The 16,791-nt window shown below is 40.7% G+C and overlaps 1 protein-coding gene and 7 non-coding genes across 9 annotated transcripts; 1 reads left to right on the top strand and 7 right to left on the bottom strand.

Moving 5' to 3' along the window:
* Positions 1 to 2,844: 2,844 nt before the first annotated feature.
* Positions 2,845 to 12,048, top strand: LOC119211494 (plastin-3-like). Of its 2 annotated transcripts, XM_037462454.2 has the most exons (16): positions 2,845 to 2,961; positions 5,768 to 5,833; positions 6,198 to 6,349; positions 6,639 to 6,768; positions 6,904 to 7,036; positions 7,165 to 7,246; positions 7,513 to 7,678; positions 7,811 to 7,950; positions 8,268 to 8,363; positions 8,791 to 8,977; positions 9,060 to 9,138; positions 9,223 to 9,343; positions 9,440 to 9,573; positions 10,199 to 10,322; positions 10,485 to 10,609; positions 11,348 to 12,047. In XM_037462454.2, the coding sequence occupies exons 2-16, from the start codon at positions 5,776 to 5,778 to the stop codon at positions 11,478 to 11,480; spliced, it is 1,860 nt and encodes a 619-aa protein (XP_037318351.1). In that variant the 5' UTR covers positions 2,845 to 2,961; positions 5,768 to 5,775; the 3' UTR covers positions 11,481 to 12,047. The 2 variants fall into 2 exon arrangements, with proteins under 2 accessions (XP_037318351.1, XP_062416717.1); XM_062560733.1 differs by lacking the exon at positions 2,845 to 2,961 and having other exon boundaries at positions 5,769 to 5,833; positions 11,348 to 12,048.
* A 2,692-nt stretch (positions 12,049 to 14,740) lies between these two features.
* On the bottom strand, positions 14,741 to 14,812 carry trnap-cgg (transfer RNA proline (anticodon CGG)). Its single transcript has one exon. It is a non-coding gene; the product is annotated as a tRNA-Pro (tRNA).
* Positions 14,813 to 15,064: 252 nt separating this feature from the next.
* On the bottom strand, positions 15,065 to 15,136 carry trnap-cgg (transfer RNA proline (anticodon CGG)). Its single transcript has one exon. It is a non-coding gene; the product is annotated as a tRNA-Pro (tRNA).
* A 252-nt stretch (positions 15,137 to 15,388) lies between these two features.
* Positions 15,389 to 15,460, bottom strand: trnap-cgg (transfer RNA proline (anticodon CGG)). The gene has a single exon. It is a non-coding gene; the product is annotated as a tRNA-Pro (tRNA).
* Positions 15,461 to 15,713: 253 nt separating this feature from the next.
* On the bottom strand, positions 15,714 to 15,785 carry trnap-cgg (transfer RNA proline (anticodon CGG)). Its single transcript has one exon. It is a non-coding gene; the product is annotated as a tRNA-Pro (tRNA).
* Positions 15,786 to 16,037: 252 nt separating this feature from the next.
* Positions 16,038 to 16,109, bottom strand: trnap-ugg (transfer RNA proline (anticodon UGG)). The gene has a single exon. It is a non-coding gene; the product is annotated as a tRNA-Pro (tRNA).
* A 252-nt stretch (positions 16,110 to 16,361) lies between these two features.
* On the bottom strand, positions 16,362 to 16,433 carry trnap-ugg (transfer RNA proline (anticodon UGG)). Its single transcript has one exon. It is a non-coding gene; the product is annotated as a tRNA-Pro (tRNA).
* Positions 16,434 to 16,551: 118 nt separating this feature from the next.
* On the bottom strand, positions 16,552 to 16,623 carry trnap-cgg (transfer RNA proline (anticodon CGG)). The gene has a single exon. It is a non-coding gene; the product is annotated as a tRNA-Pro (tRNA).
* Positions 16,624 to 16,791: the final 168 nt, after the last annotated feature.

The raw sequence follows: 16,791 nt of genomic DNA, 5'->3' as shown, positions 1-16,791 counted from the left end.
TGATAGATCAATCCCCACAATTGAGACTGGTATTTGAAACTTGTATCTGTTTAGAGCACAGGAATTTAGTTTTCCAATTGCGGACGTTTAAACCTATCGCGTCTCACTGTGGTAGCTAAGATCTGCTTTGTCTTCTTTTTAAGTTTATTTACTAACAAATACACATGTCACTCCACACATATGGATTTAGCTACAGACACTCATCGTGAACAAACGTGGCCTTCTAGTGACACCTCTTTTGAAAACAACAACGCCAACATACAGTAATGTGGAGAGGAATAATCAAAGTATTAACAGACTACAAAAACAGCACCTCACAGACCAGTCATGACGCCACGCAACTGGGGAATGACAGAATAAACGAGTAGAGGCGATCAGGGAAAACAAAAGAAACACAAGGATCCTGACATCTGATTAGTATTGTTGGATGTTAATATACTCATATATATACCTATATGTACGGTAATGCGTCGTTCGGGCTCTGGACAAAGCGACTCGAGGCCTGGGTCGGTTAGTACAAGGTTTTATTATTTCCCGGAAAACTGCTGCACCGGCGTCCGGCTCGCTCGTCGGTCTCCTTTTTCCTCCTCACCTTATTGCTTAAATGCAGGAGAGCACACACACACATGCACACACACACAATCACCAACAGCTGATTATTATTAGTTTCCACCTGGCACTGTTCCCCGAGCCACTCCCCCTCTCTCCCCCCTGCAGCCGAGCCGAAACCACGCCCGCCGCCACACTATACATTAAGGAGGGTCGGGTTTATTTAATTCCTTGCTCTTAATGAGTGAATCAATTATGAGACTTGATTTATAGTTTATGTATTAGTCCCTTTTTAAGATGGTTCGCTGTTATTTATTTATTTTGTGAAATATCTTATGTATTATTAATAATTCTATTGTATATAGTGTGTATATTTTGCTCATTCAAAGAACTAGAAAATCTGACAAACGAAACAGCTATGCATCCCTGTAATGAATTTTTTTGAAAACTGCAAGGCTGTTCAAAAAGGGGAATGAGTGAGATCATGTAATAGCATGAAGAGCTGCAGGCAGGATGCATTTTTGGAAGTTGAAATCACACTGGTTTCGAGACAGAAGGTCTAAGGCAGTGATTCTCAACTGGTGGGTCGCGAACCACTAGTGGGTCGCGGACCCGTTTTTAATGGGAAAATAAAAATTTGAATTAAAAAAAAAAAATCTCCAGTGATATTATTTTGAAGGGACTTTTTTAATGCAGCTCAGTGTCGTTTTTTTTGGCCGGTTTGTCCGTCCATGATTTCAGCAACGTGTGCCAGGTTGGGTCAAACCATTCTGATATGGGGGAGACATTGGGTTTTTAGGATAATTAAAAATCCTAAATATAAAATATAAAATTCAGCTTATGAACTGATTTTGAATCAATTTGAGAAGTTGAGAATGTTCCTCGATTTGGGTCGCGGCTTGTCATTAAGGGGTGATGGTGGGTCCCGGAGCCATACCAGTTGAGAACCACTGGTCTAAGGGAATATCGCGGATCTTCACAAATTACTTTTGAATGCAATTGCTCAAGAATCAAAATAACATTAATCTTTAAAGAATCTATTAGTTGGCTGGGTGATGCCTAGTAGACGCTAACATTTTGTTAACAATGACACAATCAGCCCCACTAATCAAAGAAGTTTGTTTGGGCTCATCTGGGATTTGAACCCGGGACCTCTCACAGCCAAAGCAAGAATCATACCCCTAGACCAACAAAATTGCTTAAAGATCAATGTCAATGCCACAAGATCCCATATAACTGGGAAAGAGAATTTAAGCAGCATATCGCAAGACTGGGTAAAACATTTTTTTTTTATATATATCTTTGAGCTATTTGTCGGCTCGTTGGACTATGGGTATGATTCTTGCTTCAGGTGTGAGAGGTCCCAGGTTCAAAAGAACTTATTTGATAATGGCAAACTCTAGGCAAACTAAACAACCAAGTTAACAAAAAGGCAATTTGTTGACCCAGTCAAAAATCATGAAAAGTGTTGTTTAATGAGAAGATAATCTTGTGAACAAAATCTGTAATCATCCTCAACTTCTGTTTGCATCAGTGCTCATTTTCTGTAATAATACAAAATGCAATGAAAAACAAACTCCATTTGTACAAAATTTGTAAACCAGGCACAAACACCCGCTGACATTCAAGGTTGAACTGATCCTTCACTGTGACTTTGATATTCATACATTTATGTATATATTATAAGCTTATTATAACGAGTATTTTGGACATAGTAGTAGTTATTAGTAGACTGTGGCTTTTAGGCAAAGGCATAAAACCGCTAGGCAGTAACTCGTTTTTTCACGGTTTAGCTTGTAAAATGCAGGGCAAGAGTGTCGCTGTCAGGCTGACAGTGTGGTTGGCCTCGCTCGACCGTTTTGTTAGTACCTGTGAGCCTTGGGCGCCTTTTTGCTATAGATTGGTGCTATCTTGGCTACGGTGCACGATCAGGCACAATCAAGAAAACATAGACAAACCAACAAAGAATACATAAATAAACCAAAATATTGAAACACGTTTTTTAAATCTTTGAAATTGACTGCGAGAACCAATGTTTTCCATGTTTTCCTTGAACACTGTTAATCCTATAATAATGAACATGAGTTGTGCTTTCCCTGAAAGGAACCATGTGTACAGCGTTCTAACGTTTAGCATTATTCTACATCTAACATATTTTAGTATTATATTTGAATGTTCCGATTTGTTTATGGATTTGTATGTTTGTTTTTTCTGCTAAACGGTCAGACATGGCTGCTGACGTCAGGAAGGCGGAGGAGCGCTGGGTAAAGGGAGGGGTGGTGCCAAAGGGGCGGTGCGGTTCTCCCTACTGGGCGGTGTCCCGGGAGGATACGGGACAAGAGGAGCGGTAAGACGCCGGGACAAGGAATCATTTCCCCGGTAATGGTACCGGATTTCACGAGTGGACTTCAGGTAAGTGGAAGGAGCAGTTTAGGGCGTTTTCTCACGGCTCAGTGAGTGTGGATTTACAAGTCACTGCTAAACGCCAGATTAGACATTTCATGCAGTGTACCCCAGGAGAGATGTGACTTTAATGTGTTTTAACATTATGTGAAGCATGTAGCAAATGGAAAAGGCTGGTTTGTACACTGGAAAAGGAATCTTGCAGACAAAACAATTACAGTGCATTGATTTTAATCACGTGTGCAAATGCATGACATTTATTTATTCTTATTAAAATTGTGTGAACATACGTGAATATTTTATAAATAAAGTATATATAATAAACTGTATTTCACAGCCGTTTTATTGTGCAGCACGTGAGTCCGCGAATGGAATTTCAAAGTAAAATCGAGTTGTATAAAGGCAGCCCTTTTCCTGCAGTCACACTCATTATACAAAATACTGTCAACTTGAACTACATGGTTGTTACCAAATTACTTAGACCGTTAGGATGGGTATATTTTAGGGTTAGTCTTATCTGCAGTTTTAGATTTAGAGATACTGTGGGTGTGTGTGTGTGTGTGTGTGTGTGTGTGTGTGTGGGTGGGTGGGGGGCTTCGTGCAGGTTTACACACGATCCAGGTTTCCTCTTTTTAATTCAGTGTGATTATAATTTAGTGCTGAAAATTTGTCCAAGACTTCCTGATTTTTTTTTTGTTAGGTGTGAATTTTCCCACTTGGTTGAGAAAGCTAATCTGATCAATAAGCCTTTTCCCCCTTAAACAGGCTACGTATGATACAATCCCGTTCATTTAAAGAAACAATTTTCTCCTTTGATGTTGCCCTATGCAGGCCCCCGATCGACCTCTACACTAGGTAACCTAACCAGAAAACCTAGCAAGGGCAAACCTTGACAGCAATGTCTGCTCCTTCTGAAGCAGTGACATCTTGTGGCATTAGGAATCCATTATACTTTTTCTGTAATACAAGAATCAAATCAAATCCAACAACTCTGCATGAGCTGAGCTATACTGCACAGTAAAGGGTTTGGATAGAATCATACCTATTTATTGCATTTGCTATTCATTCCGTTGGCGATGCCTCCCGTACTGGTAAATCAGTAACATTTGTTTTTGGTCTTTTGTTTATATTTCCATGAGGATGTTGCTGTCTGTATTGTGTATAAGAAGCCTGTTTTTCATTAAGCAGAATGCATCTCTATTCATGATTCAAATAACTTTGCTTTATGAGAGTCATCTATGTCCAATGTGTAATCAGACCCTCATCTTTTTAACAATATTGACCGCGTCATTTCCTGCCTGTGTCTGTTCGTGACTGTTGATGCTGATGTTACCACTGTTTTTGCATGTATGTGCTTAAGCCTTGCTCATTTGTTTATTTGCTAATGTGTTACCAAGATTGTGGAGATTTTGTACATCCAGAGACAAATCTGAATTAAACAGGAAGCAGATTTATAATTCTTTAATAACAGAAAAGTAGCGAGACTTTTCTGGACATCGTCTAGCTAATGTCTCTTGCAAAGTCACCTAAACAACGTGAGGAAGCACATTGTTCATTTCTTTAAGTTTGATCATCAGATCTGAGAATAAGTCAAGTTGCCTTGTCTTTTTGTCTCCGCTAGCAGGGCTCTGCTCTCTCTCACACTAAACCATACACAGTAATCCTGTTTTCCCTTTTTTAAACGGGCCACATCTCTAGACAACTGTTGTCTAGAACATTATCTGATGTAATGTGCTGCAGCGCCCCGACGGAGCCTTGCCACTGAAAGCATGTGTGTGCTTTATCCAAAGTGACCAAAAGTACAGCAATTAATTTGCCTTTTTGCTGGTATTAAAGGGTCATCTCAACGGAAATGATTAAATCTTTTATGATACACCACACCGCGAATAACCCCAATACTGATAAGGGGAACTGAAGTACAGACATAGATATGGAATGTTTGGTCACAATGTTTCCACAGTGCTGGGGTGGGGGGCGACTTCGGTTCAGTAAAAGACAACATTGTTTGGCTTGAAAGGACTATAAGGAAAATAAAGTACTTTGAGTGTTTTGCCAAATCGTATTGGGGTCTAAAATAAGGACACCATTTGCAAGTGGACATCCTTTTGTGATTTGTGTGAACTAATCCTTTAACTGCTCAGATAGAATGTGTAAATGTGCCGGCGTACTCTCTGCTGTAACAGTGTTTCCCCTAGGGGGGGTGTAGTAGTCGGGGCCGAGGGGGGGTAGTACAGCGGGTTCTGCTGCCCCGTGGGGCGCGTATGGGTAGTAGGGCGGGGACGGGGGGCGTATTAGACTGATTCGATATGAATTTATATTACACTGCAGGCAATGTCCATAAATCTGTCAGATGTCACAAGGGTTGATACTAAATGCTCTTTTTATAGTACTACTAGCTAGTGCTACTAGCTGAGTTAACAGAGCCTCCTCTAATGTCACAAAACTGTTGTAAAGAGACATTTGATTCTTTCGCTCTATAATAAAAAATACATGATTATCTTACTTTTTACAACATGGGTACTCTAAGGCATTAACATTCAGGCAAATGCTCATCTACAACAGTGCCATATGACTAACAAAAGCACATCAACTATCAGCATTCCAACCTCATTCAATTATCAATACACAGGGCCGCATATCATCAAACCAAATGTCCAAGAGGACGAATGCCACCTCATTCGTTTAAAAGAACACCCACTGTCATTTTTTGCAAGTGAACAGTGTGCGCAGGGAATTACTATCGTTATGTGTGGAATGTAAAAAGAGCTAAAATTTTATTACAATACTTAACGGCATATGCTGTTTTATTTTATAGGTCTCAGAATGTCAGCCAATGTCAGCACAGAGGAGATGGAGATCAGGGAGAGCTTCCAGAAAGTGGGTGAGTAAAGGTTTGTGTGTGTGTGTAGGTATTGCAGTAACCCATCAGACAATGAGGAATAATTCAAGCATGCGTTACAAACGGCATGCTGGAGCATTTTAGCATTGCACTTTGATGTTAAGCCTGCAGAGAGAATAAATGGCAACACGTCTCTTTTCTTCTGACTCTAAAGAGTCAGAAGAAAGCCAAAGAGGACATACGTTATCCTCTTCCTACACACGTTATAGAACTTCTCATGAACAAACTTACCGTGTGAAACATGTGCAGTGACACTGTGATCTCAACTGAGAAAAGTTATTCCTCTGTGGCAAACAGTCCCGATATGGTCACATTGATTTCCCCTCCCCCTGCCCCTCTACTCTAGATGTGGATGGTAACGGGTACATCACCGCCTCGGAGCTCAGTAACCTCTTCCAAGAGGTGGGCTGTTCCATGCCCGGGTACCAGATCAGAGAGCTCCTCCAGAAACTGGACAAAGACAACGACAGCAGGGTCACCTTTGAAGAGTTCACGGCTGTAGGTAACACTAATTGACCTAACTAAACCCATTTACAGGCCTTGCTAACAGTTAACTAATTAATTATCAACACAGTTCAATGGCTTACTTATATTCAAATGATGTGATTAGTCACTGAATGGAAAAAGTCAAGATTATCTGGGCCTGTGTGTGCAGCCATAGTCACGGTTCTGAAAGGCCCAGGAGGTTGATGCCAGACACACTAAAGTGTGGACCCAAACTTTGCCTGTCAAATGAACTTGATGGAGTCTTAAGTCACTGTCATGCCTCTGTTGTGTGCACATTCAGATTTTTAAGGAAATGAAGGGCGACGGCATGGCTCAGAAATTCAGGAAAGCCCTGAACAAGAAAGAAGGCATCTTGGCCATCGGTGGAACGAGCACCATCTCTAGCGAAGGAACTCAGCATTCCATCTCTGGTTAGTAACAGAAATTCCGGAGAATGTATGGTACACAAGCTGTGATATTGGTACATAAGGGCCTAAAACTCATCAAGCCATCGGCCAACTATCTGGACAGACAGGCTCCTGACATTTGACTCCACTGTATTGTAGAGCAGGAGCGATTTGCCTTTGCCAACTACATCAACTCTTCCCTGGAGAAGGATCCAGAATGTAAGCACGTCCTGCCTATCAACCCTGAAACGGAAGCTCTGTTTAAGGCAGTGTCAGACGGCATCATACTTTGGTAAAATACTTTGGTATTATCTGTACTTATCATTCCACAATTCAAACCTTCATTTGTACACTTAATTTGACCTTCAACTCGCCGCTTGTTCTCAACTCTTAACTCTTGTGTGTCTTTTTCTCTCACAGTAAACTCATCAATCTCTCTGTCTCTGACACCATTGATGAGAGAACCATCAATAAAAAGAAACTGACACCTTTCACCACACAGGTTAGTGAGTCTCTGAACTAGCTAATTAGCGGTAAAGCTTCCCTGTATATATTTGAAAGAAGCACATCAAATGGATTTTTTTGGATGGAGTTGTATGGAGAAGCTTTAAGGCACATGTACATGAAAGCCAATTACCTTAGGGTTGTTCTCTGTTTGACAGCAACGCCACCTCCATATATAAATGACTACTTATACATATATACATACATATTGCATAGCTCTGGCCTCTGTTTTGGACTTTCTTCAGTTAACTTAAACTCCAACAGGAAAATCTGAACTTGGCTCTAAATTCGGCCTCGGCCATCGGTTGCCAAGTTGTCAACATTGGTGCTCAAGATCTGAAGGAGGGGAAACCTCACCTGGTGCTCGGGCTCCTCTGGCAGATTATAAAGATCGGCCTGTTCGCCGACATAGAGCTGAGCCGCAACGAAGGTACGAACAAACCATGCACACCATTGTCCGCCCATGGGGCTGAACTTTGAACAACGGTGTGTATTCGTGGTGAGAAGATAAGAATTATAAGAAAGGGGTATGAGGATTGCGCTCGTGTCTACCTGTGTACAGCTATAGCAGCACTGCTGGAGGAAGGGGAGACTCTGGAGGAGCTGATGAAGCTCAGTCCAGAGGAGCTGCTGCTGCGCTGGGCAAACTTCCATTTGAAGAAAGTTGGCATGTCAATATCAAACTTTTCTGGAGACATTAAGGTGAGGAGATGTCAATGTGATACCCAAACCTTTCACGTAAAGCCTCTGTTTAAGGGCATCTTAGTTCCTGTGTAGTGAGCCGCCACCTGCTTGTATTCAACATTTCTGACAGGGCGATATTTTTACATATTATACAATATGGCCGGGTGATATGGAGGAGATCGATGGGACTGTAGATATTACATTTTTGATAGCGCTTTGAAAAATTAAGACAACCTATATGGCATATTATGATATCCAAAAGCTATGTGGATATCTTGGTGGCAGACCCATGAGCGGACAGCCAGCTGTAGTTGAAACAATCCGTGTCTGTGCAGGACTCCAAGGCGTACTTCCACCTGCTGCAGCAGATTGCTCCAGACGGCAGCAAGGAGGACGTCCCACCGGTCGACGTGGACATGACGGGTCTTTATGTAAGTCAATGGTTAAACGTGTCGTTCAGAGCGCAGAGCGCCATTCTGGTTAGTTTAAAACTGTGCACTGAGCAGCTCAATGGAGGCTGACATTCTGTGAACCCTCCTTCTACTTCCTGGAGGACTTTATGTTAAGGTTAATCAGCCGTGTTTAAATGTCTTTTTTCTTTTTGCCCTCCTTTTCCACAAAAGTGACATGGCTTTAGCTTTACAATTTGCCAGGATAATGTTATAACAGTTGAGCCTTCTTTAGAACATAAAGGTTTTTTCTAGGACCACATATATTTGGTTTGGTTTTGAATCACATTGCTACTGACTGCTCACGGAAACTGTTGTTCATAAGACAATAAGCCGACATGATTTAATGTGTTGGCCCATAGTGGAAGTTGTGTAACTGACATGTGTGTCTGTGTGTGTGTTCGCCCAGGAGAATGATCTCACCAAGCGAGCGGAGTGTATGCTCAAACAGGCCGACCGCCTCAAGTGCCGGCAGTTTGTGACCGCCACCGATGTTGTGAGTGGAAACGCCAAACTCAACATGGCCTTTGTGGCCACGCTTTTCAACAAACACCCAGGGCTCACTAAACCAGAGAACCAAGACTGGAATCTGACAAGTAAGCCTGCATCAATGAATCCCTCTCTCACATAAACCTCCTGTGGAGTAACTCTGAGAGGCTTGTCTCTGTCTCTCTCAAGGCGAGACCAGAGAGGAGAGGACATTCAAGAACTGGATGAACTCTCTGGGAGTCAGTCCACGTGTTCACCACATCTACGGGTCAGCATCTGTCCGTGGTTAAATAACTTGCTCTGTTTTCTCTTTATTGCTCCACTAATTACATCCCTCCATGTGTTGATGCAGCGATCTGCAGAATGCCATGGTGATCCTCCAGCTCTACGAAAGGATCAAGGTGCGAGTGGACTGGGACAGTAGAGTGAACCACCCTCCATTCAAGGGAATAGGAGGCGGGCATCTAAAGAAGGTGCATTTACATACTCGTTTCCAAATTGCGACCGTAAGGGTTGAAGGTACTAACATATGCATACATACATCAACTTTGTGTATTTGTGTGCAACAGATGGAAAACTGTACCTACGCTGTGGAATTGGGAAAGAAACAAGCCGGTTTCTCCCTGGTGGGAATTGGCGGACAGGACCTCTACGATGGCAATCCAACGCTAACTCTGGCCCTGGTGTGGCAGCTGATGAGAAGGTGCATTACTGCTTATGGTGAAAACCTAACCCGAACCTGTTCATTCTAACTGTAAGCAGAGACACTACTCGCAAGTTGCTGTACAGCTGCAAACAGGCAGAGGGTGCTGCTCTATTTCGGTCAACGTTGCATGGTGGACGATCCAAAGACAACAATCCACATGCTTGTTTGTTTCAGTGAAGCCATAGAGAAAACAAGCACTCTTTAAAATAGGTAAGGGAAGGCGAGCTAAAGAAGATATCTTTAATTTTGTGTGAATCAAATATCCCCATTTATTTTGAACGAGATTATAATTTATAGAGGGGCGGCATGGTGGTGGTTATAGCACTGTTGCCTCACAGCAAGAAGGTCCTGGGTTCAACTCTACCCAGTGTCCTTTCTGCGACGCCAGCACCCCCGCAACCCTGAATGCAGGATAAGCAGTTTGAAGATGGATGGATACACTTTTTAGAAATGGGAGGTTACCAGTCATCTGACATTAATTTCCAAAAGTTAGAACAAAGGTGCATTCAGTTTTAAAGTGACAGTCGTAGTGTGCAGCGTCCATAAAGTATTAAAGACAGCTCCAAACTGCATATAGAATGTGCCTTAATTTAAATGTTGGCATTCTGACATGTGCTTGCAGGTACACGTTAAATGTTCTCGAAGACCTCGGACACGGAGAAGTTGCAGGGGACGATTTGATAGTTTCATGGGTCAACAAGACTTTGTCTCAGGCTGGCAAGAGTTCTTCTATCAAGAGCTTCAGGGTCAGTATCACCGTAGTTGTATTTTAGTTGAACAGCATTTAATAATACAAATATACAGTACATATGTGTATATATTATTGTGCCTATATGTCAATCCTCCAATTAAAAAGTTCTGGACTTTGGTTTTACTGTGTGTGTGTGTGTGTGTGTTCCTCCGTTCAGGACAAAGTGATCAATACTAGTATACCAGTTCTGGACCTGATCGATGCCATTCAGCCACAGAGTGTGAACTTTGAGCTGGTTCGGAAAGGAAGTCTGTCAGACGAAGACAAACTCAACAATGCCAAGTAATTACAAAAATCATGTTTGAATTATATTTTATAGAGTGTATGTATTGTCCTTCAAATATACATTTTATTTGAGCAACATAGTTTAACTACATGCATGATTGTTCATTGTTGACAGTTACAGCCACGATTCCATCCAATCAGAGAATTAATGTTGGCCTATTAGTGATTTTCTAATTTTAGTGGTTTTTCTTTGTCTCCAATCCGTTACGGTCACCAGAGCACTTAAAGAAGGATAGATGGATATAATGGATACTTACACTCTATTAATAACTGAGTAGTATCAGGGAATGTTATGAGATTCAGATGTAGGTCTATTGCCCCCTAGAAAATACAAACACCTCTTGGACTGTCATAAATGGATGTCTGAGTACCCTTTTGGATTCATCCCCAAAATGCTGTTAAAACTGTGGTTTATTTTTCCATAATTTTCAAAAAGGAATGAGGCAGAGAAAAAGACCCACATAACCAAGACCTCTGAGTCAATGAGGTGCTGATTTTCATTGGACGTTATTACCACATGACTTTGTTTGTTGGCAAGATATGGAAGATGACATATTTAACCTCTGACAAATAAATTAGATTCATATTTTCACAAACAAATTTGAACAAATATAACTCAAAATGTAAGTGGTGAAAAGAACAGTGACGATAATAGAAATTGTCAAACCGAAATACAATGACAGAGCTGCTATGTTGCCATAGTGATCCTAAGAATGACCCCCCCCCCCCCACCAGGTATGCCATTTCCATGGCCAGGAAGATTGGGGCCAAAGTCTACGCTCTGCCTGAGGACCTGGTGGAGATCAACCACAAAATGGTGATGACCGTCTTCGCCTGTCTGATGGGGAGAGGCATGAAGAAGGCGTAAATGTGGATGTAATATATTAATATGAGGTACACAATTAGTTATGATTACTAAATCATCTTTAAGGACCTTTTCATTTACAACCACAAACTGACCAAATAATATAAATGCCATATCTTAATATGGGTCTTAAGAAGTCTTGATTCTTCAATTATGTCAACAGTTTCATGCTATTTGGTTATTAGTTGCAGATAATCCATTAAAATCCAATTGATATGTACTTCATTTATACACTTATCAATGCATTGACCCAATATAAATGTATCAAGAAAATACAGAGGAGGACCAGAGAATGTCTGACAATGACATGGATATCCCACTACGCATACTGGGTACAGTCCACTCTGAGATATTGGAAGTGATGGCTTCTCTTGTGTACAATGATTTTTCCATGTGTCTGTTTCTGTTTTCTCTCATCTTTGGAATAAGTAAAGAATTTAATCTAAAATCACTAAATCTGATTTTTTTTTTTTAATTCTAAAAGTTTTTAAAAAATGCATTTTTAGAGAGCACAATAGAAAGACGAAGAAGAGATGCAATGTAAACATAGGATTTGTTACCTATAAACAATCTACACATGCTGTTAATATCATCCTGAATACCATACTGTGGCTCAGCAGTCAAGCAGGGTTGTCCTTCATCTGCTTTCATCATTGCTTTGATCCACGGCTCCGCTTCATGTTGATGTGTCATCTGTGTGATGTGACAGGTGGAAAAAATATATATACTGTACTATACAATAGTACATTATTACCAAGTGAGTTCTGTGGGGTTAAACACTATCACAACACCACGGCTGAGCTAGTGCTTTTCACCATGCCTCCACCTGCTAATTCAACGTAAAAAAATCAGCTGGCTCCTGATCTGAACTAGTTTAGTCAAGATTTCTGGAAGGATCTTTTCAAAATGCCATTTTGTGTCAGGAGGCGGTCACAGCTTTAGTCCTTTGCGATTGGCTGTAAGCCAAAAGTAGCACCAGCCAGCTTGGTCCATCCTCCAATCGCATCGATTGGTAACCACACTCAGGCAGTTTATTACCTTCCGTCACTGTTCCCTCTCCACCTCCATCTTGTGACCGAACCTGGAATCCCTCACTGACCTAACTAATACTCAACCTTCAATGACCTCTGGTCTGAAGCTAAAGGCACATAATACAGGATATAATACCACATTTATCATCTAATATCCAACACATTCTAATCATACGATGTCATACATCATCATATTTCACAACATTTTAAACATTATATTTAACTTATTTCATATACTCCATAATCAAAAAGTTGCCACACAGGGCTGTGCACCTACGACATCCTCTGTTCCCAAAACTGGGCCTGACACAGAAGAAAACCCCCCTCAACTAATCTTCAATGGGGATGAAATAAGGTATAAATCTGTTGAAGGACTAGACAATAACGCTTCTCCCAGGATGAAGATTACATTATGGATGTCATGTGTGCCCTATTGAATGACGTACAAGATATACAATGTTTAATTCATAATACAGAAATTATTTTAATAACTAATATCACTCAAACTATAATTCTAGTTGTGATCACACATATTATGGTTTCTATCACCAGTCCTGCTTTTCCTACTTCAATTACAAAGATACTTAAGTAAAGAAACTTGAGAAAGAGGTTCATCTTTAGAGTTTATTCTCTACTCGGAGTCTCAATCGTCATACAGAGTGAAATGCATTCTGCAGGAGGACGAGCCAAGACTGCAAGTGTGCAGCAAATAGGGCCTGAGGACATCAGAAAAGCAAGTCACAGGGCAAAATGACCGTGAAAATGTGCCTCAAACCATGAAACCAAAATATAATTTGAAAAAAAGGTAACTTCAAGACAAGAGAATCTGAGGTGCGGAAACATTGAATTATTTTGATGGCACACTCAAGCCTCAATAAACCCACAGCAGTTCCCTCCGTTCCCAAACTTCCCTCCGTAAACAAAATTCTATATCGAAGAAAAATTGAACTACATCCTGATATTTTGTTTTAGGGTTTTTTAGGTTATCTTTTCATGTTTTCTATCTGGTCTATTTTTGTAAAAGAAAAATATTAACATTGTGTACAATGTGTCTGGACCCAATTAACTGATTAGACAGTTGGTAGTAAAACGTAAAGCGATCAACCTGGCCTTATGTCGGTTATACTGGGGTCAAGTCAGCCTTCACTTTGAAAAACTATTATTTCGTGGTACGCATACACTAGAGATTACGGTAGTAAGATATAAGAGCAGTGATAAGACCTGTCAAACTCATTCAATAAGTCTGTAAATCATATATACATTAGGCAAAATAATAATAATTGCACGCAATCTATTGGTGTAATTTCAATTGTGTAATTACTTATTCAAATAGATTTATAAATAATTAATTTATACAGATCAGAGAATATCAGGACATTCTTATGTAGCATTTAAAAATGTAAGATAATAATGTAACTGTACAGCTCAAGATGTCACTCAATCAGGACATTCGGGTGCGAGAGGTCCCGGGTTCAAATCCCGGATGAGCCCAAAAGAACTTATTTGATGATGGCAAAGTCTGTTATTATTGGAGATAATTATGCGATTGTTAACAAAATTCTAATTACCCAATATAGTCAATTTATGTCCATATGAGTATTGAAACTGTGTTTAAAAAACAACCAAGCCCAGTAAGACAAAACAGGCAATTTGCAGACAAAGTCAAGAGCTACGCTGCATTCATTGTCTTGCCCAGTTATATGGGATCTTGTCACGTTGACATAGATTTTTTAACCATTTGCTGGCTCGTTGGTCTAGGGGTATGATTCTTGCTTCGGGTGCGAGAGGTCCAGGGTTCAAATCCCGGACCAGCTCTGAAGTACTTATTTGATGATGGCAAAGGCAAAGAGAATTTAAGCTGCGTAGCTCTTGATTGTAACGGACTTCGCCATCATCAAATAAGTTCTTTTGGGATCGTCTGGGATTTGAACCCAGGACCTCTCGCACCCGAAGCGAGAATCATACCCCTATACCAACGAGCCAACAAATGGGTTAATAATCTACGTCAACCTGAGAAGATCCCATATAACTCGGCAAGAGCATTTAAGTAGTGTAGCTCTTGACTTTGTCAGCAAATTGCCTTTTTTGTCCTACTGGGTTTGGTTTATTTTTCAAACACAGTTTCAATATTTATATGGACATAGATTGACTAAATTCGGTTGTTACAATTTTGTTAATCACATATTTATATCCATTAGTAACAGACTATGCCATCATCAAATAAGTTTGATTGGGCTCGTCCGGGATTTGAACCCGGGACCTCTCGCACCCGAAGCGAGAATCATACCCCTAGACCAACGAGCCAGCAAACGGTTAAGAAATCTATGTCAACGTGACAAGATCACATATAACTGGGCAAGACAATGAATGCAGCGTTGCTCTTGACTTTGTCGGCAAATTGCCTGTTTTGGCTTACTGGGCTTGGTTGTTTTTTAAAAACAGTTTCAATACTCATATGGACATAGATTGACTATATCGGGTAATTAGAATTTTGTTAACAATCGCATAATTATCTCCAACAATAACAGACTTTGCCATCATTAAATAAGTTCTTTTGGGCTCGTCCGGGATTTGAACCCGGGACCTCTCGCACCCGAAGCGAGAATCATACCCCTAGACCAACGAGCCAGCAAATGGTTAAAAAATCTATGTCAACGTGACAAGATCCCATATAACTGGGCACGACAATGAATGCAGCGTAGCTCTTGACTTTGTCGGCAAATTGCCTGTTTTGGCTTACTGGGCTTGGTTGTTTTTTAAAAACAGTTTCAATACTCATATGGACATAGATTGACTATATCGGGTAATTAGAATTTTGTTAACAATCGCATAATTATCTCCAATAATAACAGTCTTTGCCATCATTAAATAAGTTCTTTTGGGCTCGTCCGGGATTTGAACCCGGGACCTCTCGCACCCGAAGCGAGAATCATACCCCTAGACCAACGAGCCAGCAAATGGTTAAAAAATCTATGTCAACGTGACAAGATCCCATATAATTGGGCAAGACAATGAATGCAGCGTAGCTCTTGACTTTGTCGGCAAATTGCCTGTTTTGTCTTACTGGGCTTGGTTGTTTTTTTAAACACAGTTTCAATACTCATATGGACATAAATTGACTATATTGGGTAATTAGAATTTTGTTAACAATCGCATAATTATCTCCAATAATAACAGACTTTGCCATCATCAAATAAGTTCTTTTGGGCTCGTCCGGGATTTGAACCCGGGACCTCTCGCACCCGAAGCGAGAATCATACCCCTAGACCAACGAGCCAGCAAATGGTTAAAAAATCTATGTCAACGTGACAAGATCCCATATAACTGGGCACGACAATGAATGCAGCGTAGCTCTTGACTTTGTCGGCAAATTGCCTGTTTTGTCTTACTGGGCTTGGTTCTTTTTTAAACACAGTTTCAATACTCATATGGACATAGATTGACTATATTGGGTAATTAGAATTTTGTTAACAATCGCATATTTATCTCCAATAATAACAGACTTTGCCATCATCAAATAAGTTCTTTTGGGCTCGTCCGGGATTTGAACCCGGGACCTCTCGCACCCAAAGCGAGAATCATACCCCTAGACCAACGAGCCAGCAAATGGTTAAAAAATCTATGTCAACGTGACAAGATCCCATATAACTGGGCACGACAATGAATGCAGCGTAGCTCTTGACTTTGTCGGCAAATTGCCTGTTTTGTCTTACTGGGCTTGGTTGTTTTTTAAACACAGTTTCAATACTCATATGGACATAGATTGACTATATTGGGTAATTAGAATTTTGTTAACAATCGCATATTTATCTCCAATAATAACAGACTTTGCCATCATCAAATAAGTTCTTTTGGGCTCGTCCGGGATTTGAACCCGGGACCTCTCGCACCCAAAGCGAGAATCATACCCCTAGACCAACGAGCCAACAAATGGGTTAATAATCAATGTCAACGTGAGAAGATCCCATATTTGTCGGCAAGAGAATTTAAGGTGCGTAGCTCTTGATTGTAAAAGCCTTTGCCATCATCAAATAAGTACTTCAGGGCTCGTCCGGGATTTGAACCCGGGACCTCTCGCACCCGAAGCGAGAATCATACCCCTAGACCAACGAGCCAGCAAATGGTTAAAAAATCTATGTCAACGTGACAAGATCCCATATAATTGGGCAAGACAATGAATGCAGCGTAGCTCTTGACTTTGTCGGCAAATTGCCTGTTTTGTCTTACTGGGCTTGGTTGTTTTTTTAAACACAGTTTCAATACTCATATGGACATAAATTGAC

This window comes from Pungitius pungitius, chromosome 2, assembly GCF_949316345.1.
Source record: "Pungitius pungitius chromosome 2, fPunPun2.1, whole genome shotgun sequence".
In the NCBI taxonomy this organism is placed as follows: Eukaryota; Metazoa; Chordata; class Actinopteri; order Perciformes; family Gasterosteidae; genus Pungitius; species Pungitius pungitius.
Note: the sequence above shows the minus strand (reverse complement) of the source record. Positions and strands in the feature narration are given on the sequence as shown.